General features: G+C 46.6%; 4 protein-coding genes across 10 annotated transcripts in view; 3 read left to right on the top strand and 1 right to left on the bottom strand.

Moving 5' to 3' along the window:
- Positions 1 to 24292, bottom strand: part of NF1 (neurofibromin 1) — a 70899-nt gene that overhangs the window by 9612 nt on the left and 36995 nt on the right. For all 5 annotated transcript variants that reach the window (XM_074556936.1, XM_074556932.1, XM_074556933.1 and 2 more), the window contains 13 exons: positions 8180 to 8612; positions 7602 to 7942; positions 6693 to 6895; positions 6235 to 6428; positions 5762 to 5902; positions 5272 to 5551; positions 3968 to 4182; positions 3532 to 3593; positions 3292 to 3406; positions 2360 to 2461; positions 1335 to 1475; positions 883 to 1009; positions 199 to 330 (listed from right to left, as the gene is read on the bottom strand). In XM_074556936.1, the coding sequence (XP_074413037.1) occupies positions 199 to 330; positions 883 to 1009; positions 1335 to 1475; positions 2360 to 2461; positions 3292 to 3406; positions 3532 to 3593; positions 3968 to 4182; positions 5272 to 5551; positions 5762 to 5902; positions 6235 to 6428; positions 6693 to 6895; positions 7602 to 7942; positions 8180 to 8612 (2486 nt within the window). The remainder of the gene's footprint in view (positions 1 to 198; positions 331 to 882; positions 1010 to 1334; positions 1476 to 2359; positions 2462 to 3291; positions 3407 to 3531; positions 3594 to 3967; positions 4183 to 5271; positions 5552 to 5761; positions 5903 to 6234; positions 6429 to 6692; positions 6896 to 7601; positions 7943 to 8179; positions 8613 to 24292) is intronic.
- EVI2A (ecotropic viral integration site 2A) lies at positions 9609 to 13113 on the top strand. The gene is made up of 2 exons (XM_026796402.2): positions 9609 to 9755; positions 11651 to 13113. The coding sequence occupies exons 1-2, from the start codon at positions 9652 to 9654 to the stop codon at positions 12489 to 12491; spliced, it is 945 nt and encodes a 314-aa protein (XP_026652203.2). The 5' UTR covers positions 9609 to 9651; the 3' UTR covers positions 12492 to 13113.
- On the top strand, positions 14605 to 17035 carry EVI2B (ecotropic viral integration site 2B). Of its 2 annotated transcripts, none has more exons than XM_074556942.1 (2): positions 14605 to 14788; positions 15774 to 17035. In XM_074556942.1, the coding sequence occupies exon 2, from the start codon at positions 15802 to 15804 to the stop codon at positions 16615 to 16617; it is 816 nt and encodes a 271-aa protein (XP_074413043.1). In that variant the 5' UTR covers positions 14605 to 14788; positions 15774 to 15801; the 3' UTR covers positions 16618 to 17035. The 2 variants fall into 2 exon arrangements, with proteins under 2 accessions (XP_074413043.1, XP_074413042.1); XM_074556941.1 differs by having other exon boundaries at positions 14639 to 14788; positions 15771 to 17035.
- OMG (oligodendrocyte myelin glycoprotein) lies at positions 18124 to 21986 on the top strand. Of its 2 annotated transcripts, none has more exons than XM_074556939.1 (2): positions 18124 to 18389; positions 19322 to 21986. In XM_074556939.1, the coding sequence occupies exon 2, from the start codon at positions 19523 to 19525 to the stop codon at positions 20366 to 20368; it is 846 nt and encodes a 281-aa protein (XP_074413040.1). In that variant the 5' UTR covers positions 18124 to 18389; positions 19322 to 19522; the 3' UTR covers positions 20369 to 21986. The 2 variants fall into 2 exon arrangements, with proteins under 2 accessions (XP_074413040.1, XP_074413039.1); XM_074556938.1 differs by having other exon boundaries at positions 18126 to 18389; positions 19118 to 21986.

The raw sequence follows: 24292 nt of genomic DNA, 5'->3' as shown, positions 1-24292 counted from the left end.
CAAAGCTGTAGAGGATGTGCTGTGCTGGCAAAGCCCTCAGCCCCCAAAAAGCCTTCCCAATGTGCCCACCCTGACCACACTCCTGTCCACCAATTACGAGTTTTCTTTGTGCTGTACAATTTTAGCAAGCTGAAGGAATCCCACAATAACCAGTCCTTTTCAGTCAGCTCAGACTGGAAAGGAGGTTTGGCTCATTACCTGCCAGGTAAGCCACGCTCTGGGTGTTCACCTCGAACTTGTCACAGTTCCTGTGTTTGTTAACCAGAGCAAGGAGTGTGTGCAAAATCCTCACTGTTCTTGCTACAGTGGTAGGGGAAGGATGCCTGTACCCTAAGAAACAAAAGATTGTATTTAACTTCTGAATCCATATTTATGAAGCACTAATATTTTGAAAGCATTTATAAATATTTTCCAGCACGTTCTCAGACATTCCATCTCAAGGGTAAGAGAGCACAGTGCTACCAGAAATGGCACATTTAAGACTAATTCTTTTTACCCCTCCCTCAAAACTGCATAATTTCAAATGTCTGTGCATACATTATATCTGTTATCTCACAAATCAGTCTTCTAAAAATCCCAGTGAGCCTGAGCACAGACAAACAGGGAGAGATAGTCTTGGAGGAAGAAGTAAAAGACTGCAGCAAACGAAGCTCTGCACTCTGTGACAGTTCAGAACTTTTAGCAGCAGCACTAAAGACCTTCACAGGAGACATATAAAGTAAAACTGGTGAAGTCTTTTAATCCAAGAGTGTTTAATTCTGTACCTACTCTGTAATCCAAGTTACTCAAAATCCATCACCCAATGTGGCCCCTTTATCTCTTGACTTGTTTTTATTCCTGAAGTAAGAGCTATCTCAAACAAAGAGCATTATGCACTCTTACCTTTCAGGAGATGTCCCACTAGTGCAAAGTTAAAGTTGGAGTTGAAATTTAGCCCAACAAAATGATCCATCTGTTTGCAGTGCCATTCGAGTGGTCTCCTGATCTCCATGAACACTTCTTCTGGGCTCTGACCCACAAAAACAAAATACAAAAGCACCTTAGTTGAAGTTACTCAGGACATGTCAAGTTTGTTGTGTTTTTTGTTTAAGTGGCAGAACAGTTCTTTCAGAGGCTACAGGAAAATATCAAACACTTCCTCACAGATCACATCTGGACATTTCTGTTCCAGTTTCCAACCAAGTAATGACAACTTCTCTGCACACCTTTATCTGTGGATATGACCCGAGTGTAACAATTTCTAATGCAAATTCAGGTTTAGTTCACAAGGACAAAGCTGGTTTTCCCCTTTTCTGCAGCTCTGAGGGCTGCAGGAGCGCAGGCTGTGGGCTCACCTTGTCGTTGAACACGCGCAGGCTGTCCAGGGTGTGCAGGTTCTGCTCCAGCAGGGCTGTCCCTGCCGAGTACAGGTTCACCTCATCCAGCTGCAGCACGGCCATGGCCACCCAGAACAGAGCCTTGTGCATAGGGGAGTCCTGCAGGGAGAGAAAGAGCCACCCCTGCCCCTTAGAGCCAGTTCCTGCAGGTGAAGGAACAGCCAGGATGGCGGGCAGGGTTTGTCCCCCTTGTAGCAGGTTTTGTCCTCAGCCACACCCATTCCAAGGGAACAGATGCTCTCATGGACCTGTTAATGCACTTCACAGGTGAACAGTAGAAAGGAAATGAATTTCAAGCCTTGTTTGCAACTCCCAAGCCATTCCTGCTCACCCCCATCCCTTCCTTGCTCAGTGTCAGACCCACCCTGCCGTGCACCAGCCTGAGCAGAAACGGGTCTGGTTCTGCATCTGAACATGGACGGCAGCTCTGCACACAGCACCGGCCAGGCACCTCCTCCTCACACCAGAGCCACACACAGGAGTTACTGGCACTGAGCACACGCCGGGTGCCCTGAGCAGAGCTGTTTGCAGAGCAGGTTCCACTCACACCAGGAGCTGCTTGTCCCTGCAGTGCCCCCGCGTGCCCTGAGGCAGAGCCTGGCAGTGACCCAGGCTGGCTGCAGGAGCAGCCCCCACACGTGGCGGGCAGGGCAGCAGCACTCCCAGCCCAAGCTGCACGGGAGCCTGTGGGAGGAACGGGCACAGCCTGGGCACAGCCTGGGCACAGCCTGGGCACAGCCTCTGCCCAACTGCCAGGGCCCCGCTCCGGGAACAGAACAGAACAGAACATTCCCAGCATTTCTCAAGCCTTTGCACTGGTCCCACAATCTGCCACACTTCCCATATGTGCTCCTTCCACGCATGAATCACAGTGAAGTGGGAACTTCAGAAACCCCACCATTTAACTTGTATTTCTGAGATCACACCCATAATCACAATTAACAAAATACATTCTCTGTTTATTCCAAAGGGCGGTGATTTACCTTGTTAAGAAGAGGCTGCAGCTTGGTGAGGGCTATAACTGTGGCTTCTATTAGAACTTGGCTATTATAATTATCAGGGCCTTTTAAACAGCTCTCAAGTCCCTGTTTGAAAAAAGAGAGTAATTAAAAATACAACCATAATTACATTTTGCTTTGTAAAAAGAAGATCAAAGATCTGCACAATAACTGTTTTTCTCAATTACTTACAAAGCCTGAGTTCATTTTAAACCAACTCTCAAGAAGTTTTCCAAATGGAGATTTAGACAGCAGAAATAAATGTATGACTGCACAATGTACCCTAACAGTCGGGCTGCAGGGGGTTGTAAGAGCTGTAGAAAAGCTCTTTTATCATTTAGACACGATTCAATTAAAGTTTGTGTCTATAAAACTCTAATGAAATGCTTAAAGGACACATATTTAGTACATTTTTAACCTGCTGTGGAACACAACCTGCTTTAGAATGATGGAACATCATTGTCAGGCCAGGCACCTGCTTCAAAGTTTTCTGATATAAATCAGCTCTTTACTATATTTACCTACCACACATGAGGTCATTCACTTCCTTTAAGAAAAAGGAAGCTATGCATCATGTGCATGCTGATAAATGCCTCAACAGAAAATTTCTCATTTATTCAAATACCGACTGCTGGATCTACCTGTGTCGGGAGTTTTAAACTCAATACTGAGACCTATCGATACTCTAGAAATCACAGCAGTGATGGAACTCATTCAATTTAAATTCAGAAGCCACCAAATCCATTTAAATTCAGAAGCTTGACCTACAGAAAGTGTATTTCCAATCAGTTCTACACAAGAATATGCTAGAAAAAACATTTATCCTATAATTATGCCAGATTCTATATTTGATGGGAAAATAAAGCTAAAAATAGCTACTTTATGAGTCACAAAGGAAAAGAGACAGACCCATATACCTTGCTGAGAATTCGGATTATTTGTTTTATTTGTCCATGAGACACTCGTTTACTTATACAGCCAAAGACAACCAGTGCTCTTGGCTGCAGGGAGGGGTTGTACTGGAATGCAAACCTGTGAAGAAACAGAGCACATTGCATTAAACAACACACATACAACAAAACATACATAACAAAAAGATGAGAACTCTGGGTGTACTGCACAGGCACGGAGGGCTCAGGGTTTGCAATCTGACTTACTTTTGAGCTAGTTCAGTCCACTGGTCCAGCCACTTGCATGTTGGAATATCCCTCATACAAGCCTAAAGAGAATTAGATTGTTTGAATAGATGTAACGTGGAGAAAATGTATTTGTACAACTGGGAATCTGCAGAGGTTTGGCTCTCAGAAATCAGCTGTTAACTTTCAGCAGGGAGGAGGCACATCCCCTGCCCCTGCTGCCTGTCCCTCAGGGCTCCCCCCTGTCCCTCAGGGCTCCCCCTGTCCCCACACACCTCCGTGATCTCCAGCAGGCCCTGTCCCTCAGGGCTCCCCCTGTCCCTCAGGGCTTCCCCCTGTCCCCACACACCTCCATCATCTCCAGCAGGCCCTGTCCCTCAGGGCTCCCCCTGTCCCCACACACCTCCATGATCTCCAGCAGGCCCTGTCCCTCAGGGCTCCCCCTGTCCCCACACACCTCCATGATCTCCAGCAGGGCCTCGGTGACCGTCTCCAGCGAGGTGAGGGCGAAGGTCTCTCGCTCGTAGGAGCCGGGCGAGAAGGAGCGGTCGCGGTAGCTGGAGCGGAACGCGATCACCGCCGCCGACTTCACTTTGCTGATCCCAAACAGCAAATAAAACTTGGGCAGGGAGAACTCAGTCAAGCTCAGCCTTAAAACTTGCTTGGTCTCCTCTGTAGAACAAAGTTGCACATTTTATATTGACTCCAGGGACATTCAAATGCACATTTCCCGCCAGGGACACAGCCAAGGTCCCTGTGCCCATTCCAGCAGCGCTCCCTTGGCCACTGCCCCGGGTCAGGCACAGCAGCTCTGCTCTCCTGCCCTGACTGCTGAGACCAGCCACGAGGACTGGATTCTAGAGACTCTACAGAGCAACTTGTGTAGAGATGTGGCTCTATCTGTTCTCCTCACTGTGATTCAGAAAATGGAAACCCAGAGTGTTCCTGCTCTGAAATACTGACAGAACTGGAAGTTCAAACTGCAGCAGACTCTGCTTTTGGCTCTGGCACTCACATGAAGAAATACACTTAAAGCAGAAGAAAATTATGGCCCTGCTCTGGCACTGACTATCTGTACAGTTCTGATCTTTCAGTTGATTTCAGTGTACTTCAAACCCACTGTGTGAGCAGGAGGCTCAGCACCCCATGCATGAGAGCACAGACACACAGACACCTCTGTGTGTGTGTGCACACCCTCGCTCCCTGCTGATACCTACAGACAGAATGAGACACTATAAAAAACCAGACACGATCACATAAACTTTGAATTTTTCTTCTGCACAAAATTCAGCCTGGTTTCACATTGTGCTTCTGGGCTAAGAAGTGCCAAATTGCCAATATCAATTATTTTAGGACTGCTAAAATACAGCAGTAGATAAAATACTTGTTTTAATACTGTAAATTCACAATTCCCTTATGTAATTGGTATTTTTGTTACCATGTTATGCAACCCTTCACAAGATGTACATGAGCCAGTTTTAGCACAGATGCATTTTCTCCTTTGCCTTACCAGAAAATCACTGGTACTTTCTTCTCTTTTTCTAAAACCCATTATACAAACAATTTACATTATGCACCTGCTCTGAGTAGGATATCTTTTAATTCCATACTCATTTCTTGTTGATCATATCCTCATTCTGATTTGTATTCATGCTGAACTACAACCCAAACTCTCAGAATAGTTTGCAGAGAAAGACAACTCAAATATTTGTTAAACAAATTAAGGAGCAATCAGCTTCATTGAAATCCAAAAAAGCTCACCACTGAAGTGGAGCTGTGAACAAGTGCAAAGGGAGTGAATGATGTTGATGACGAGCCCGTGAGTGGAAGCTCTGAGGGAAAGGGGCCCCGTGGCCACCAGCAGAGTCACCACGTGGAAGAGGTAGGGCAGGTGTGCAGCCACGTCCAGGGAGTTGTTGAAGGAGAGCATGAGCATGTACCGAGCCAGAATGGCAATGTCATCCCACATCAGGTGCTGCTCCAGCGTGGGCGTGGGGGACAGACAGGTCTTGTCAATGATTTTACACATCCTCCCAATCACCTGAAAAGAGAGCAACCGTTCTGTTCTACTCAAACAGGGAGCACAGCTCAGAATTTCAATAAAAACCATCAACGCTCTACTGCTTGGAATCTATTTTATCATGGCTTTTGCATTGTTGCCTGTCCTGAGTTATCAGAAAGCATCTCAGTGTCACATTAGTAAATAACTAGAAATTCTCTAAAAGGAAATGAAGGCAAAGAGAGAACTCACTTTGCTTGACACCAGTTTGACATTGCCAGAAGCCAGTGCTACAGCTGTGTCTGCCATCACCTCAGCTTTGATGGAGCCCAAGCCCCCCGTGGCACTGGTTTTGATGAAACTGTCCAATACTACATCCAGGAGATCTGTTATCTGACAGAGAAAAAGAGTCAGATTAACTTGACTTTTGCACCATGAACGACCCTTTGAATAGCAGTAATTCATTTCTTCAGCTGAAGATGCACAACTGTCACAAACTGAACCATCCATGTTAGGGACACATTACCCTTCTGGCAAAAAGCCCCATGTAAATTTTAGAAGCATAAAGCTGAATTCCATTAGGTTTTACTACTAGTGATTCAGAACTAGAAACTAAATTTAGCACTATTTTATTTCATTTTCCACTTTAACTCTTTATAAAATGCTGACCAGGAAGAAGAAACCTGATGTGCAGTGTTTGTTTACAGAGGATGCAGAAGCAGTACCTGTCCCAGGCTGCCCCATATCTTGGCCTGAATGGAAGGGTACATCTGCTTCTCGTTGATGGTCATGGTGATGAGCTTGTCCAGGATGGCGGTGACGCGCTGGCGCTTGGCGTCATCGTTGTGCTTGCAGAAGCGCACCAGGTTGGACAGCCAGGGGGTCATGTACTCCAGGCACAGGTGCTTCAGCTCAATGCCTGCAATAAAATGCTCATCACACACGGCCAGCACTGCCCCCCTCATAAATAACTCCTCCTTCAGTTTTAGTGCCTGAAACAATTACTGTCCCGGCTGAGCAAAGAACACTGGGCCAACAGAGAGCCTTCAAAGAGGCATGGCGAAAGGAGAGAGCAACAGAGCCAGGGAGGAAGCTCAGTTGACTAAACAAGATCTAAAATCCTTTTAGAGATTAGTATCTTTTCAAATTCATGGCTGGCACTAACCACACTGGAGTTACTTACTGGATTTGCTGAATCCTGAAATACACTCCTCCAAGAACTCCAAGGTGAGGTGTGGCTCATTTGCTGCAAGAGTCTTACTGATAGATACAATAAATAGTGTGTTGTTGGCAGGAATACACAGACCTGAAGTTTCCAGTAACTGGCCCTCAATCTTTAAATTAAAGGTACAGGTTAAGGCACATAGAAGATTATAGGCAGCAGACCTGTAACAAAGCAAACAATGTGATTTGTAAGAGCTTTCCTGTACTTCTGAACATATACATATTATACATCACAGTACTGACATTTCCAAAATCAATTCAATACTGCTATAATAGAAATTACATCTAAATTCCCAAATGTTTTCCCCTGGACAGGCTACAATTTGGAGCAAAAAAGAACTTCCTTGGAGAAATAGAAGAAATGACTCCTCCACTTGCTCTGAACAATTGCTGATAAGGTTACAGAGTATGTTTGAAGGGCTTTGTGTTGGGTTTCCCAGAACACCATGGAGTTCCAGGAAATTCTAAATCTCTCCAGGTGTACCTAAGCTGCTGGGAGAGAGCCTGCCCAAAGCCCAGGGGTGCCCCTGCTCAGCACCAAGCCTGGGGGAGCCTGTTCTGACACAAATCACAAGCTGCTCGAAGGGGTACAGCTCCCATGCTCTTAAACACGAAGCTCAACACCATGGAAATGGTATGTACCAATAAACACAGAGTGCAAAGCAGAACTACTGCTTCTCATAAAGAGAAATTAAGTTTCCTTCACTTCCTCTGACAGTGTGCGCCCTTCTTCACTCACAGGAACTCAATCTTTATTTACTGAGACCTGCATTGTACGGAGCTGTGGCTTTGCTCAAGGGGCTCTCCAGCAGTGGAGCAGCCCGAGGAGCCCCTGAGGAGCAGAGGAGCAGCAGAGCAGAGCTGTTACCGCAGGCTGGGGTCGGAGCTGCCCAGGTTGAGCAGGGCGATGTTGAGCAGCGTCCCGGGCACGTCCTTGGGGCGGATCTTGGTGTGCTGGGGGATGGAGTCGGGCTGCGACAGCTCCCAGCGCGTGCGGATGTGGATGATGGACCTGACGATGGCCTCGCACTCCTGGTGCATGAAGGTCAGCGGGGTGCCCTGGTTGGCAATGGTCAGCGTGAACTGGTTCTCATCCACCAGGCAGATCTCCTCGATCTCAGAGGCGTAGTAGATGTCGTTGAGGAACACGGTCTGGCCCAGCACCCGCGTGCGCTCCGCCGACGTCACCTGCACCGCGGTTGAGCCAACCTTGGGGACACAACAGAAAACTGCTGCAGCACCTCTGGGTAACCACACAGAGAAAACACTCACACTCCTACTTTTAGCAAAGATGAATGTATGAAATTTTGTGCTTCCTAATGGGGTGTACTAGAAAGCTGTGATTTCTCCTCAAGACAAGGGAGGAGAATTAAGAGACAGTAAAATCATATTCCAATCCCTAAACAAATATAACTGATCACTAGGAAAGGCATTAAAAGCACTTACTTTAATAGAAACTTTGGTGTCTTTATGAGCCAGTTTGAGAGCATTGTGAAACACTTTCAAGTCCTCCTCCAAAGCCAAGGTAGCTGCTGGGAGTTTCTGCTGGTCGTGTTCGATGTGCTCTGCCAGCTTCCCTGGAGAGTCTATGAAAACAAGCCTTTTGCTCCCTTTCAAACCTGTCAAGAGCCTTTCATGGTATTTGGTGTATTCTCTGACCCAAGAGTTACAGTTATAAATAAAAACTGCTGCAACATTTTCATAAGCAAAGCCTGGAAAAACTACAAACCATTTAGAAAGAAAGTCTGTTTTAAAGCGATTACTGGGGCCAGCATGTGTGAGGTCCACCACAATTTCATATGGCTTTGCATAGTATGGCTTCAGGGTCAGCAGCACGTGGTAGATCAGCAAATCCCCGTTGATCTGACCAGTCTTGAACCTGCAAGACAGGACAGACACGGCTGGGTCATGCCTGAGGCCCAGAGCACAAACCCCGGGTGCCCAGGCACACCAGGAGCACCCCAGTCCTGCCCTGAGGCAGAGTGACCCCGGTGCCAGTCCTGCCAACAGCCCTGGGCCACAGCAGGGACAGCACAGCGGCCTCAGCTCTGGGCACCTTTAGTGCCCACGATGAGGGGGCCTGGATCCAACCCACCTTCATCCTCAAGTGCCCCACAACCTCTAACTCTGTAACAGCCTTAGACATTCAAATCACATCTATACTTGTATGTGGAAAAATATATTTGTCTCAGGAGTCTTAATCATCCAACATCCACACCCCAACTTTTTCAGAGGGTCCGGAGCCACTCCAGTTACTCTATCCTGCAGCACTCCAATGCTTGGGGGTGTTTCTAAGAATGGTCAGTCCTCTGAGGAGGACAGAGGACTTGCCTAAAAAAATACCTCTTTTCAACAACATTCACATAATTGAGAATATTTTTTCTCACTTAAAAGTTCTCTGAATTTTGAGCCTGGGCAATGCATTTGCCTAAACGACATCTCCAGGGTTCACACAGCAGACTGAATTCTAGTAAGAATTAATTAAAAATGACTTCAGCAGCAGCTTGTGAAATTTTAAAGTTTTTTAAATACCTGTCACTGTTCTGAGCTGTCATTAACTCAACTCTTCCAAGGCAAACGACAGGCTACAGAAGAGCTGATAAATGCTCTGAGCACAGGTGTAGCTTTAAGGCTTTTGGGACACTTCTCTTGATAGCACCTGAGTGCAGGACAAGTCAGGAGACAGAACACAGAAAACTCATCTGCACAAGAGATTTCCACCCCCACGTTACCTCCGGTGGTTCTGAGAGCTAAGTTGGGCAAGTGGTGTTTTTCCCCAACATGTCATGGTAGAGCTGTTACCAAAGGAAGTGTGTCATAGCTGTGGGTTTTAGTTCCCCACTTAGAGCCACATGTCATTGCAGTTACAGGTTTGCCTAAAAACATCAGCACTGCCCAAATCTCCCTGCTGTACACTGATGGCTGCCTGCATCCCAGGAGCAAATCTATGCACAAAGAAATCTTATTGCCAAAGGACTAAATATCTGAAACATCCATGTTCTGTCGACTGCATCTTGGCAAGGTAAGTACACATTTTCCTTCTCCTATTTTAAGTTGTACTTAAGAGTTTCTTACATTTTGTAGAAAAATACATGAAAAGGTATTTTTACAGAAATTTGAGTAATTAAAAAATAGCAACAAACTGTAGACACAGTATCTCCAACTGAATCAGGGAAGCTGATATACTGAATTTTTCATCACGTTAAAGGTTATTCACAGTCAGACCGAGGAATTAACAGTGACAGTCACTACTTGGCTCTGTTGTCCTTGCAGTGCAGATCTTGCTGGGTACTGAGACCCTGTCAATACCCAGACACAAAGGGTTGAACTAAAAAGAAAACCAGCTCTTTAAAGATCAGTTCCTTTGCTCTTGTGGTTTCAAGAGCAGCCCCTCACAGCCGAGCCCGCTGATTTGTAAGAAAAGCACATCTGGGGTGGGAGCCCACAGTGAACACTGGGCTCAGTGTGCTGGGGCAGAGCTGGAGCTGCACCCTGGGCAGGGACAGGAACACTGGGCTGGCCCTGCCTGTCCTGCTCCAAACAGCTGGAAAGTTACAAACCCCAAGCTTTGCTGGGTTTGCTTTCCTTCTCCTTGCCAAAGTATGCTACAAGGAATCACCCAGGTCACCACCATACACACACAAAATCCTACCTGAGCTGTCGCTTATGACCAAGATGGTTTCCAGTTCAAACGGAACAAACAGGATTAATCTCAGGATGGAGAACAATTTTATGTTATGGGTGAACTGCAAAGTTACAGACAGATCTTTTGTTGCTTGCTTGTTGTGCAAGGAGAGATCCCCTTACACACCAGGTGTATCCCTGCCTTCCCTTCACCTGCTCACACACAGGAACATCACTTCTCTGATGTTTCATATTTACCCACACACAAATACACTTTGTTACCCTTACAGGCAACAACCACATTTTTTCAAGAACAACCATAAAATTAACAATGTTACTTTTAGTCACTCCCTGTAGCATTTCAATTTGCACTACACAGAGTGTGGAACACTCACGGGAAACGCTTTGGTCTGGTACCAGAGCCAGAAGAAAGCCTCTGGTGGGACACAGCCTTGCCCTGGGTCACAGCTTGGCTGATTTGTCACTGCTAATCTGAGATAATTAATATTATCTTCGTATCAGACCAACCCCACTCTCACATTCCTACCCGCCAGAAAAGTTCAGGTACAGATTTGAATGCCACACAAATGTGAAACAGAACATATGAATGGTTACTCTCATTTGCATGCTTATCGGTGGCGTTTTACAGAAAATGTCACAATCTGCAGAATGTTTGGGAGAAAAATACAAGAAGTACATTTGTGATGAAGAGCTTTTTGTACAAAAAAGCAGAAAAACAAGAGAACAAAGATTTTCCCGGGCATTTTAAAGTACCCCAGACAGCTGTGTAGGAACTACACACAGTTCACATTAAGCTATTGCTGTCACTTACAGGAACATTTTGGGTTCAGGTTTTTCCCTGCCCATCTGTTCCCTGCAGGGTTCCCCTGCCTGGCCCAGGGGAACTCAGGGAGTGAGAAGCAGCCAGGGATGTGTAACCTCCACAGGGCCTTTGTGTAAAGCAGAAGTGATGACCGGGGTAACGTGGGCAGCTCCAGAGAGAAGGAACTCCCCCAGTCTGCCCTGACATCACGGAGCCCCCAGCAGGAAACACTTCTCTTTTTCTCTCCATGTTCTTTTTTGATCTTTGTAAGTTTTCTGTAACCTCAAACTGTCAGAAGTTTGAGACAATCTATTCCTTCACAATCTGGGCACTTGAACTTGCCCTCCTACATCCCCCAAAATGAGGCCATGTATTTTTCACCAGGAATCCTGCTATCCCCTGAGAAGTCCAATCCAAATCTCTAAGAAGCAGCACCTGCTAAACTAGCACCCCAAATTGTATTTTTGCAGGGGACTCAACAGGAAGATGCAGACAACGAGAGGCAGCAACCCAGGCCTGGCCTTTCCTGTCATGATCATCTTCTCCCTGTGGCTGCAAACGAGTGCAAACCACACAGGCTACCCTCACCTCCGAGAAGAAACCTGGAGTCCCATCAGCCAAAACCTCAGTGAGAGTCAGAACAGGACAGAAGCAAGCACAAATTCTCCTCTGAGCCTCAATTTCAGCAGCCAAACAACTCCTTCTGAAATGCAAAGTACCCTGCCATCCTCGTCCTCCACAATGGCCCAAAATCCAACATCTTCCCAAGCCAAAACACGAAGTACCCTGCCCTCCTTCTCCTCCACAACGACTCAAAATTTGATTTCCCCTGCCCCAAGTGCAGTTTCCACCACAGGAGGATTAGAGAAAAGCAGCAAACCCAAGAGCCCAATGACCAAAGAAACCTGTGAAGACAACAAGTCTCTCATACTGATTTGCTTCATTATCATTGCAGTTCTTGTGCTCATCTGCATCTCCCTGTTTCTGTCCACAGTCATAGCAGCCAACAAAATCTCCTATCTCAAAAGAGCCCAGCAGGGCAAACGCAGGCCCAGGAGCAATGGGGACCTCCTGGCCACCAACAGCCTGTGGCCCACAGCAGCAGGAACGTGGCAGAGGATGCCCAAGGAGACAAGTGGAACTGAGCTGATAATGCAGGAGCTGGTATCAGGGAGGGATGCTGTGAACCAAAGGAAAACTGAGGATGAAACTACTGAGAAACTCACCAAAGCAGCAGATAATGAACAAGAAAGCAAAGAACCATCCCAGTCACACAAACCCATCTTAACCAATTTTGTAGTTGAGATTTAATTCACACTCAGGTAAAAATCCATCTTTTGCCTTTGTTACACCATTAATGTAAGGCAAAATCTTGTATTTCAAGTAACAGCAAAAAATCTGGAAAGCTAAATCCAGATTTTAGAGGTTTTCCGTTTATGCCAGTGGGAATGCTGCAGCCATGTGTGGATCCAGAAGGCAGCAACACTGTGTTAAATAGCTTTCTGTAAGTAGTGTCAGGACTGGTTTTACTCCTTTGACCAGAAGTCAGGGTGACAGGAGCTGAACAGGATAAACCTAAAGGACAGAATCTGCCCATGCTCCAAGAGCACAGAGGGGAACAAGGAACAGACTGTCAGTCTGATCAACACTCTGAACACTAAGATGCTGCACAGGCATAACCGAGTTGCTTTTCAAAGGAAACCATACATTAGTCACAACTCTGATTCAACCACTAACCCAGGATCTAGTCCCTCTCAAAATGCCCTTTTGGATTTTCCATCAAGAACTTCTTAAACCAGCTTAGTTACTTTTGAAGCAGACTGATTGGAACCGTAATTATTGTGTTTCCACACTGACTATGAATAAATAAAGTTTGTAGTATTTGCTAGAATATGAGAACTTGTTCAATTTGTTATCTTCAATAAACTTGTAGTATGAGTTTTTTAATTGCTTGCATGATACTATTTCTCTAAGTCAGATGTTAGAAAAAACTATGACCAGGCATCTTGGAGTGTTTTATTGCTGTAACATTGGCTGGCTCAGGAAAGGTCTCTGATGACTCGCTGTGATTTCCTGCATCATGGAAACACACTCCACTTTCTCCTGACACCAAACAGAACACGTCAGGAATTCCTTTCAACCACAACAACTTTTAGTTTCTTTATTCTCAGAGAGCTGACCTTGCCACAGTGCCAGGGAGGTGCCTGTGGCTGCTGTCCTGCAGCAGAGCTTTGCTCTTTTAAGGAAACGTGAGAAGCTTTCCACAGGCTGCCCCTCGGGCTGAAGAAGCTCTGTTGCACTGCGGTTACAAGTGCTGAGGCTGCACAGGGCCAAAGCTCCAAACATCCTGTGCAGCTGTAACCAACAGCTGTGACACATAAGATGGCTGGACGAGTTTGAGAGGACCAGGATGACTGAATCCCCCACCCCAGTTCCACTGGATCACCCATTAGCTTGGCTGGCAGGGCAGATAGAGCAGCAGCAGGACCACAGCACTGTGGCAGCCAGGACAGAGACAGAGCTCAAAAATGCAAATGCCAGGCTCAAAGGTGGGCTGTGTGGTGAGGAAAACAAAGCTGGAAGGAGTCTGCATGCTTAGCCTAGAACTGGGAATCAGCTGTGGGGGCTGGAGAGAATGGGGAGGAGACAAAGAAACCAGACAGAAACACCGGGTTAGTGTGAGGATGGGATCAGGATGTGTGTGTGCTGCAGGAGCAGGCAGAGTGTCAGAGAGAGGGGCAGTGCGGTCAGAGAGGCACAACAGGAAGGGCTGCAGAGGAATCTGTCAGTAGCTATGGCAGAACACAATTGCAAAGTGCCATGAGACATATTTGGAGTGGGTTTCTTTCCGCCACGCAGCCTTTCCAGGCAAAAATGCTCACAGAGACCCAAGAGAGCAGCTTGGGTTACACTCCAGGGTATGGACAGGGACAGACAGGGGAAGCAGCTGCTCCGAGCACAGCCCTCCACCAGCGAGGGCAGCTGGTCACAACCCTGTCCACACAGAAAAACAACCAAGCAAGTAGGGACAGGCTGAGGGTGAAATCAGATTTTGCCCTCTGCCTCTCATTGCAGCCACACAAGGGAGGATGTGCAAGCAGCCAGCATCCCATGACCACAGAGCTTTCCATGACTCACCAAGGAACCCAGCGGTGGTTTCCCACTAATAACCCTGAGAGCACAGCAAACCCACCACTGAATTACATCAGCCACTCCAATCCAGCCCAAACTCGCCGAGTTTTTGATTCCCACAGAAGAAACCGTAACTATTTTCTACAAAGACAGGCAAACAGGTATTTGAGAATTTCCACATCAATAGACAGAGGTGCCTGATGTGGCAGGAGCCACAAACACCTTTCTGCAGAAGCCAGGGCGGGCAGATCAGAAGTTTGCCCGTGGGACAGGGGCCACAGGATCTGATGTGAGATAGGAGCCCCGAGCTGCTGGCGCAGACGCTTCCTGCCGGGCTGGCAACTTCCTCCCTCTTGCACAAGGTTCTGCATGAAAAGAGCCATTTTCCCCTGCCTGACTCCGAGCACACACAGCCCTCCCGAGCCTCCAAACAACACAGGCAGACGCTGCCTGCTTCAGAGAAGATAAATGTGCAGGTAAGGATCACATTCAAGTACTGAGCCTATTCTGAGAAGAGGGGAGCAGGATAAAAACTGAACAGAATCATTTTAACCCATTACAAATCTGTCAGAGTTTACATCAGGACGTTCTCTAGTCATTAACTTACTGCTCATGTGTGTTTACACTGCTGCATTTAAAATTTAATTTTGTGTATTTGTAAACCCATAAAGACTCATGCATATTAATTTCCCAGAAATAGCTTCACAGGACTAGCACTATAGTAACTAATGAATTAGCTCAAATTGCATGAAAGTGACTTTAGAAGGAAAAGAGCTGTGTAGGGGATGAATTTTTATATAATTTATTTCATATGAAGACATTTAGAGAGCTGAACTCTAATCAGTACAGGGGAAAAAAAGTCTGTTTCATGCCAACAACTCAACATTTGCACAATCTGCACGCAGGAATTTATTTATAAAATACTTTACCATTAGAATGCTGTGTCATTACAGCATAAGTACTTGGAAAACTTTTAAATATTTTGCTATGCTGAACAAATATGAGAACAGGAAATAAAAGTTTAAGAGAACTGTAAAAAGCCTTTTACTTCTGTCTCAGCTTATATCACAACAAGTCACTGCTTCACTTCTGACAGTCCTGTCTGCAGAGTTCGTTCCAGGTGCATAAACAATTACATGATAGTTAAATGTTATTTTGAAACCTTGTGAGGACTGCTCTGCCAATGCCTTTTTCTGATAAGGTGAAACAAGATGATAATAAGCCATTACCTTCAAACAAGCCACTTTATTAATATGATCCATAATGCTGAAAATCTGCTGTTATTTGTAAAGTCAGTGCCAAACCCACTGATCATGCAGATAGGAACAGGCTTGAAATGTGAAATATTGGGGAGACTGTTATTTTCAGCCTGATGGTATTAACACAGAATGTCTGGTGGCAGTAAAGTGCAGATATTCAGTGTACAAGTTACCATGTTCTACTTCTTCCCTGCAACAGCAGAGGACCCTGGTAAAGAGGCTGGAGGGAAATGGCCAGACAGCAGGTGATGCTGGCTGTGCTCTGTGGGGAGGTCTGGAGCTCCCTGCCTGCAGCAGCACCTCAGCACACCGCCAGGACTGAGAGCCACACGAGCCGCAGGGCCCACAGCCTCCTCCTGCACCACCTGCAAGCCACTGTGCCCAGCCTCCAGCAGGCTGCCACGGAGCCCCAGGCCTTCCCAGGGCAGGAGGAGGCTGGGGACGGCAGCTGGGTGGCAGCGCTGATCCTCGGCAGCATTCTGATTGGGATGGCGCTGGCAGTTACGGTGATTCTCCTGTGGAAATGCTGCCTGAGGCCTCCCCAGGCCCAGTCCCACTGGGCAGGCCGCTCCCCCTTCGCCGATGGGGACACCTCGGACCTCTGCATGGACTCTGAGCCCGGCACCAAGCGCTCTTCTGTCCTATTTATGCTGCCTTGGAGACCGAAACAAGGCACAAACTTGCAGGAGGACCCGAGTGTCTCAGAGAACCCACCCCAGCACAGCAGCAGTGCTGGCAACGGGCAGCCGCCTCCGCCGGCCGCGGGCTGCTCCGGAGCCAGCCCTGCCCCTGCCCCTGCCCCTGCCCCAGAGCAGGAGCCAGCCAGCAGTGCCGCTGAGTGCTGCCCTCCCCCAGACCCTCCCCCCGAGTGCTCCGACCTGCCACCACCCCCCGACTGGCTCAGGGACCCCGCCGAGGAGCCCAGCTCAGAGCCCAGCACGCACTCGGCACTGCACTCGGAAGCAGAGGAACCACAGCCCTCACCACCTGAGCCACTGATGCAGGAGATCCACGAAACACTGCCCCAGCCTGAACACCCTTTGTAGACTGCCAAATTCATTTCCAGAATACTTTATATCTTTCTTAAACCGAGTAATTTTCAATAAAGTAAAAAAGGAGAAGTTGACACAGGCAAGAATGGTGAGGCCCCAGCATTTCCTTCACATTTCCCTGGTGTTTCCCAACTTCAGCTTTCACAAGAGAGAACAACCTGCTTCTGCCTGAAGCAAATTTCTGACTACAAAACAAATTGTGCCCAGTCATCACCTGCAACCAGAGATTCCAGAAAGCAGAGTACACAGCTGTGTGTGCCAGCACAGCCAGACACAGGTAACACACACGTGGAGATGTCACAGACAGCCCAGCATCACAGGGACTCGGCTTTCCACCTGGGTTTGCTCCCCTGGGCTGTGCAAGTGAGTGCAATCACTTCCAGGACACTTCAATAAAGCTTTCTCAGTCAAAGACGTTTTGGTCACTTAAAGCTCACCTAAATATTTGCTTAGATACAGCATGCACTCAGTCACTAATCCAAACTCATTTAGTGGTTCATGGATGCTACACTCCTTGGAGCTCCTGGTGTCCCCTCTCTGGGCCCTGAGTACCAGCACAGCTCATCTCCCCCACAGCAGCCTTGGCTGGGCAGCAGCAGGCTGGTATCAGAAGCAGATTTGTTTTTTACCAGTATTGAATACATATAAAGAAGCTGCTAGATGCTGAAGCTAGCTTCCCATGAGAGCTCTGCAAAATGGTAGAGTTTGCAGCTTGCTTGAGGAGGGAATAGGTTTATGGATGGAGCACAGAACTAAGACTTGCACACAATAAACTTCAGAATTTTCAAACTATCACTACTAAAGAGTAGTACATTATCCAAATGCAATTCCAGGCTGCTGTGTATACAATGGCCATAGGAAAATATATTTTCGATTTTCTTTACTGTTTACATAAGCTGTATGATTGAGTATGCCTAAAGAATAGCATTACAATTATACAAAGACTTTTGCAAGGCTCGTTCACATGACATCCTGTTAAAATTAACAGCACTATAAACAAAACATTATAAACACTCTCACTCTCATATTGCTTTGAGAAAATCAGATCAAGATTTCCTGTGGAAATCTGTAAAATCCTACGAGCTGAGCTATAATATACCTGACAACGCAACAATTGCCTGATCCGAGGAGCAGAAAACAGTATTTTAAAATTATGACTACATTCTGGCAGCATAGCTTAGAAAAGCTTAAGCTAGAAAGCCTAAATTCACATTAACCTCTATCACAGGAGGAGAGGTTAACAGAGGGCAAAAAGAAGCCAAGCTAACCTGCCATTTCAAACAGAAACGTGCAGCGGGGTGGCAGCCTGAGCCTGCGGGGGGAGCCCAGTGTGCGGCAGCCCCGGCTGGGAGGGAGCAGCAGCAGCACAGCAGGGCTGGGGAGCTCCTGCTGGCACTGCCTGCCCCGGCAGGTCCCTGCAGGGCTGGGGGCAGCCGGGCACTCCCTGGCAGGGCTGGGGGAGCCGGGCACTCCTGCCAGGGCTGGGGGGAGCCAGGCACTCCCTGGCAGGGCTCGGGGCAGCCGGGCACTCCCTGGCAGGGCTCGGGGGAGCCGGGCACTCCCTGCCCCAGCAGGTCCCTGGCAGGGCTCGGGGCCGGCTCTGCAGTGCCCACAGGATCAGGTGGTTGCGGAGCCGGGCGCAGCCGTACGATGCAGCTGAGACAAGCACAGCCCCCGGCAGCCTCTGGAGCTGCTCTCCAGAACAAGGCGACCTCTAAGCTCCAATCCATCACAGAAACGATGTGCTGATACTGCAGGACACCACGGTAAGTTTGTGCTTTTTGATTTTACTCACAAAATCCTACTACCAAATCAGAGAAGGAAACGGGAATGGAATTAGGAGCTGATGACAGATGCTTGCACCAGAAATTTGCTGCAGTGTCTGGGATTTCTTACTAACGGTAACTCGGGTTCTAAACATGTGTTTCCAGCTTTGAGATCGTAATTAACGTTGTAAGGAGGAAAAAATGCTACAGTGCATGTTAGCATGAACACTGGAATTTGGGGTTCAAGCTAAATTCCTACGATGTATTTTAAGCAATTTACTTAAGCAAACAGCATGCCTGGATGGGGGGGACTGCTACATTACTGCAGAGATTTGTGAAGATCCAGTTGACAGCCATTTTTTCATCCTCTATAAATGAACACATTATTCCAAACATAATATAGGCTTGAAATCACTAAAAACAAGAAGCAGACATTGTATAACGTTTGGAAGAGACTTGCGTTTTCGGAAGAAAGCCCTCATTTGAGCTGGAGGGGGAAAGGGAGATGAAAAAAACAAGTCTCATTCTGCCAGACAACATGACAGGCTGAAGGGATGCTTTGTGAAGTCTCTCTTGAACAATTCTAAAAAGGACCGTGCCACAAAGGGGGTTATTGATATTTTTACTTAATTTCTCCTGCAAGTGGCCATTGCCAAGACAACCCTTATACGGAGATAAAATGTATTACATGGATTTAAAGGGTGTCATTTTGGTATATTTATTTCCAGGCAACAATGGAATACCAGACATTGAAAACATCTACCTGTCTGCTGGTCCTTCTGATTTTCATACCCGCTGGTTTGGGTATCTGTCCTTCTAGCTGTAAGTGCTCAGGAAACGACAGGAATGTGGACTGTTCAGGCAGAAACTTAACTGTACTGCCCCAGGGACTTCAAGACAACCTTACATATTTAAACCTGTCCTTTAACCAGTTTGTAGATCTCGATCATCAGCTAACGAGGTTCACCAATCTGAGGACCCTTGATATTTCAAATAATTGGCTTAAGAACGTTCCTGCTCATCTGCCCAAGTCCTTATGGGAATTATATGCCACAAACAACAACATTAAAGTTCTTCAGAAACTTGATACAGCTTACCAGTGGAATCTTAGAGTGCTCGATATTTCCAGGAATATGGTGGAAAGAGCTGTCCTGATCAACAACACACTGAGCAGTCTCAAGTTTCTCAATCTCAGCAGCAACAAACTTTGGACAGTTCCAACCAATATGCCCTACAACATAGAGACAGTGGATCTATCCAATAACTTCTTGTCCCAGATACTCCCAGGAACACTGGTGAGACTGCAACACCTCACAAGCCTCTACCTGCACAACAACAAGTTCTCATACATTCCTGACAAAGCCTTTGACCAGCTCTCCCAGCTGCAGGTAATAACTCTGTACAACAACCCCTGGTCGTGCAGCGATAACCAAACCATCCCTTACGTGCTGCAGTGGGTGCAGGGCACAGCCGCCCGCGTGCTGGGGGCCCCCTGTGCTGAGCAGCCCTGGGCGAGCCCCGGGCCGGCCCTGGACTCCAGCCCCATGATCAAAGGCACCAAGGCAGCCGACAGGGAGGCCTCTGCCGCGGCGCCCGAGCCCACCAAAGTGACCAAAACACACAAACAACTGAAAGCCAAGGAAGTCCCTCCCCTGGGGAGCCAAAGCCCCCCGGCCCTGTTCCCCGGCACGGACTCCCCCGACGGCCCGCAGGAGGCCGCGGCCACCCGCACAATCCTCGTGCAGGACTCCACCCAGGGCAACGCCAGCCTGGCCCCGGCCACGGGATCCTCCACCACTCCCATGACTTTAAGCATCACCAGTGGAATGCCAACAAACTACTCCAAGATGCCTCAAAGCACAACCGCTACCTTAAGGAAGGAGGAGGCCACGCCAGCCGTGCCCTCCCGCGCCAGCCGCTGGCCGACGGGGCTGCTCTGCCTGGCGCTGCTGCACGCCCTGGCCCTGGCTATGGACTAAGGGCTCGCACCCCGTGGAAATTACTGGGGTTATTCCTGGGATGACAGCTGGAGTTAACACATCCAGCTGAAACAATGGATGAAAGAAATTCAAAGTCCCGACTCTGATCTAAAGAAAGTAACAGTTCTTAAAGACGCGCACACTAATGTCTTGATACTAAGCTGCTACTTATTTTCATATGTCTTAATTGAGTACAACTAATCTATTATTTTGTTTTTAAAAATGTGCTTATTTTGTATTTAAATTTTTCATTTTACTTGCACAGAATAAACACATCAGAATTTTAGGTACTGATTTTACGTATGATTTTGTCATTGAACAACTGGAAAAAAACAGAAGGCCTGTATCATATCTGCATTGTCTTGCTTGACTTGCCAGTGAGCAATTCCTGTAATATAGCAGCACAGATTCTTTGTAAGTTATGATGACATGCAAAAGAAAGGGAAAAAATAAAGGAACTAAACCGAACTGTTTCACTAATCAGAAGTTATTCCTGAGCAAAATCGCTAGCATGTATATCTACGTTTGCTTCATATGTATTAGAGCATTTTAAATATGAAGAACAACAGTTTTGAATTTAGGAATTAAATATGACAATGCCATGATGTCTGCTAAGAGGGTGTAAACCGAGATGGCAACATGGTCCAACTTCAGCATGGGACAGTGGTAGGGGCCAGTATCCTTCTGCTCTGGCTTGACTTAGAGACCTCAGGCAAGTTATTGCTCTCTCCATATTAAAAAAGAAAAAAAAGAAGAAAAAAAAGAGATAAAAGTAGCGAAAAATGCCAGATGTTCAATGCCATGACACTGTCAAACACCAAGGAGTTATCTACCCAAATTAATGACCTGGAACTCCTTGACTTTATGTCAAGTGACATCCTGAAATGTTAATATGTTCTGCTTAAAAGAATACCACAAATCAGCCAGAACGTAGCAAACTACTATCAGTAAAACGAAACATCAGCTGATTTCTAACACAAGTCATGTAACAAATCAATGAAGCAGTTAGCTGGTGAGCTGTCACTGAAACACTCCTGACTCTTGTGGCTCCAAAGAGAAGGAATGCAGGCCATGGCACTGAACATGCCCAAATCCCTGCTTTCTAAGGGCGAGCATGGATGCTCTTCTCCTCGACATCTGCTCCGCCAGCCAGTAGAAATAGCTGCACGCATGGTTCTGTCCACTCTAGGAAAACTATTTAAATTATGGCAAAGGTACCTGATATACTACAGATGAAGTTTTGCAAACAGCATGAAATGAAAACTGAAGAACAAGTTAATTGAAAAAGTATTATCCACTTAATATTACAGATGTTATACAATGTTTTCCATTCATTCCAGGCCATTTATTTTCCAGTTATTGTAGCATGAAGGTGCTGCAAAACCCAGAAAACCTCACAACCAAGACTGGAGTCCTCTACCTGTTTCTCCTAAGGTGTCAATGGGGGCTGTAGATCATTTACAACTACTGGTATCAGAGAAATGACAACTTTCCAATTGTGAACAGTATTTCTATAACCGGATACGTGTTTTAATTTCTAACAGTAAATGTTACACAATGGATTTGTACAGTTATTTCATTGGCATTTAAGTAAAAATAAAGTTATGTTTGTATTGAACTGAACTAGTGACTGTGCTTCTTTTCTAATAAGCAGAGTAAAACGAATAAATAGATAGCATTGTATTATACAAACCTGTTTGAAGCAGTCTTATGGGGGGAAATTATGGTTATATTAAATTGCACTATTTAGATACTGATGTATCTCTAATATTGTTTAGCAATAAGCTGATGACACAACACTGTGACTATCCTTCCCCTTCCTACTCTTTAGAACTTAGAAACACTGAAGAAGTCCCTGCTGCCACAGTCCCTGGGTTTGCTAAGTGTTGAGTGACTGTAGCACAGCACCAACCTATATCCCAAGCTCAGAACTCAGCAATTCCCAGAACTGCATCGTTCTCTGGCCTCATCCCACACAGTGGGAGCAGCTGGGCTTGCAAGGCAGGACTCATTACAAAATGAGGTGCTGTGGCTAAACTGCTTGATTTGAGGAAATTACAGGAAATACTGCACGTGTCTTTGCTGCAGAATCAGTACAGGATGCTAAATTCTATTGCATTAAAAAACCTACAGGGAATTGACTTTAAGGCTCTGAGAATGTTTCACTCATAATGAGACAACGTGATGACCAGCAACAGGAAACACTGCTTTCCAGAGGTTATCTGGGGCAAACTGCAAGCCCCCACCCTGAAGGACATGCTATTCAGCCTTCAGACTGCTCAGCAGGCTAAGAAAAGCCTGGAAGGGAAATGGGGCTCTGGGGTTTCCCAAAAGCACAGGCAGGACTGGGGAGCAGGATGCAGACCCACAGCTGGGTGCGGAGTGAGCTGGAGCACGGCGCTCCAGGGCTCTGCTCCCTCCCAAACCCTGCTCAGACTGCTTTCAGCAAGGCAGACTGGAATGGAGGCTGCCTGGTATTTTTCTGGAATACGAATGAGTCGATAAGGCTCAGGGAGGAGGCAGCAGTGTGGGAGTCGAGCACTTGTTGCTGGGCAACTGCGCAGCCACTCTGAGCTGAGCTGGGGGCCTGGTTTGTAAACACCCTGTGCACTCAGGCCTCCAGAAACACAGAATAACCTATTCCCGCTGAAATTGCTATCCAAAACAACCATTCAGCGTTTCAGGGCAATATTCAAAATACCCAGAAAAGCCCTGGCACACCCCTAATAGCTGGGTACTCGCTCTGGAAAGGGTAAAATTGCTGTGGGGAATGCTGCGGTCTGCAGCAATAACTCAGAGCTTTTATTCCTATTAATTAGTTTGGGACCAGCCTAAAAACGTAATGGCAGTAGTTCAGGATCAATATTCATTGATTTATGGATCATTTTTGTAACTGGATAGGGATTAAAAACAGAAGAGCACTGGCTCCAGAAGCTGGGTTGTTGCCCAGGAAACAAAATGTGAAGATAGATGACAGAAGGAATTAAATTTCACAGCACAAGGAGGACATAACTGATCCAGATATATCAGTAAAATGACTCAACAATGCCTTAGCAACAAGATCTTCAACTACAAAAAAAAAAAAAAGAAAAAAAAGGGGAAAAAAACAACCCAAAAAAACCCCAGCCTGCTACAAGCCCTCAAATAGCCTGGCAGCTCCAATCTAAACAATTCTTCCACATTTCACACCTTGAAAACAAACACAACACCTGTCTCAGAACCAGAAGACAAACACCCCAAATAAGCTCCACTTAGCCACATCCCAGTGAGAAGAGATGATGCCAGAGCATCGTCCCAGAGCAAAGCCCTTCCTGCTGCTTTGACAGGCAGCCCTGCCGGGATTCCTGAACTGTGCAGCTGCTGAAGACACAGGTAATAACTCACCTGGCAGCAAGGCCCATGTTGCAGCCCAACCTTATTTTCAGGAATATCCCATACCTGGATAAAATGTTCAGAAATCTGCTCCTGCCCACCCTCTCTGAAGGCAGGAATGCTTGGCTGACTGGACCATGACAGTTTTGCCCAGTGAGGCATCTTTGGATAAATTAATCTTTCTGCTTTTAAAGAACAGGGAGATGAGCTAGGCCTAGCAAACATGTGGTGCAAACTTTTGTTTTGATTTACTTCCAGAAACTCTTTCTCTGCAGATGAAATAACCATTTCTTGCTCTGCAAACAAGGAAACACTGCATGTCAGGTCTGCACAGAATACATAAGGATGCCTCGGATCACTGCCAGGCACAGTCACTTTTTAAGATGGGTTATCACTACTCTCTGCATTTGTATGCCTAATTTCTTGTCTGAACAAGGCAGGATAACAATGCAGGCATTTTGTTTTACTTGACATGAAATAAGACTGTGTCTAATGGAACAAAATGGAGAAGGAAAGTGTGGCAAGCGAACAGAGTTTTTTAAAGAGGATTCA

The sequence above is a fragment of the Zonotrichia albicollis genome, chromosome 22 (genome assembly GCF_047830755.1).
Source record: "Zonotrichia albicollis isolate bZonAlb1 chromosome 22, bZonAlb1.hap1, whole genome shotgun sequence".
Taxonomy (NCBI): Eukaryota; Metazoa; Chordata; class Aves; order Passeriformes; family Passerellidae; genus Zonotrichia; species Zonotrichia albicollis.
Note: the sequence above shows the minus strand (reverse complement) of the source record. Positions and strands in the feature narration are given on the sequence as shown.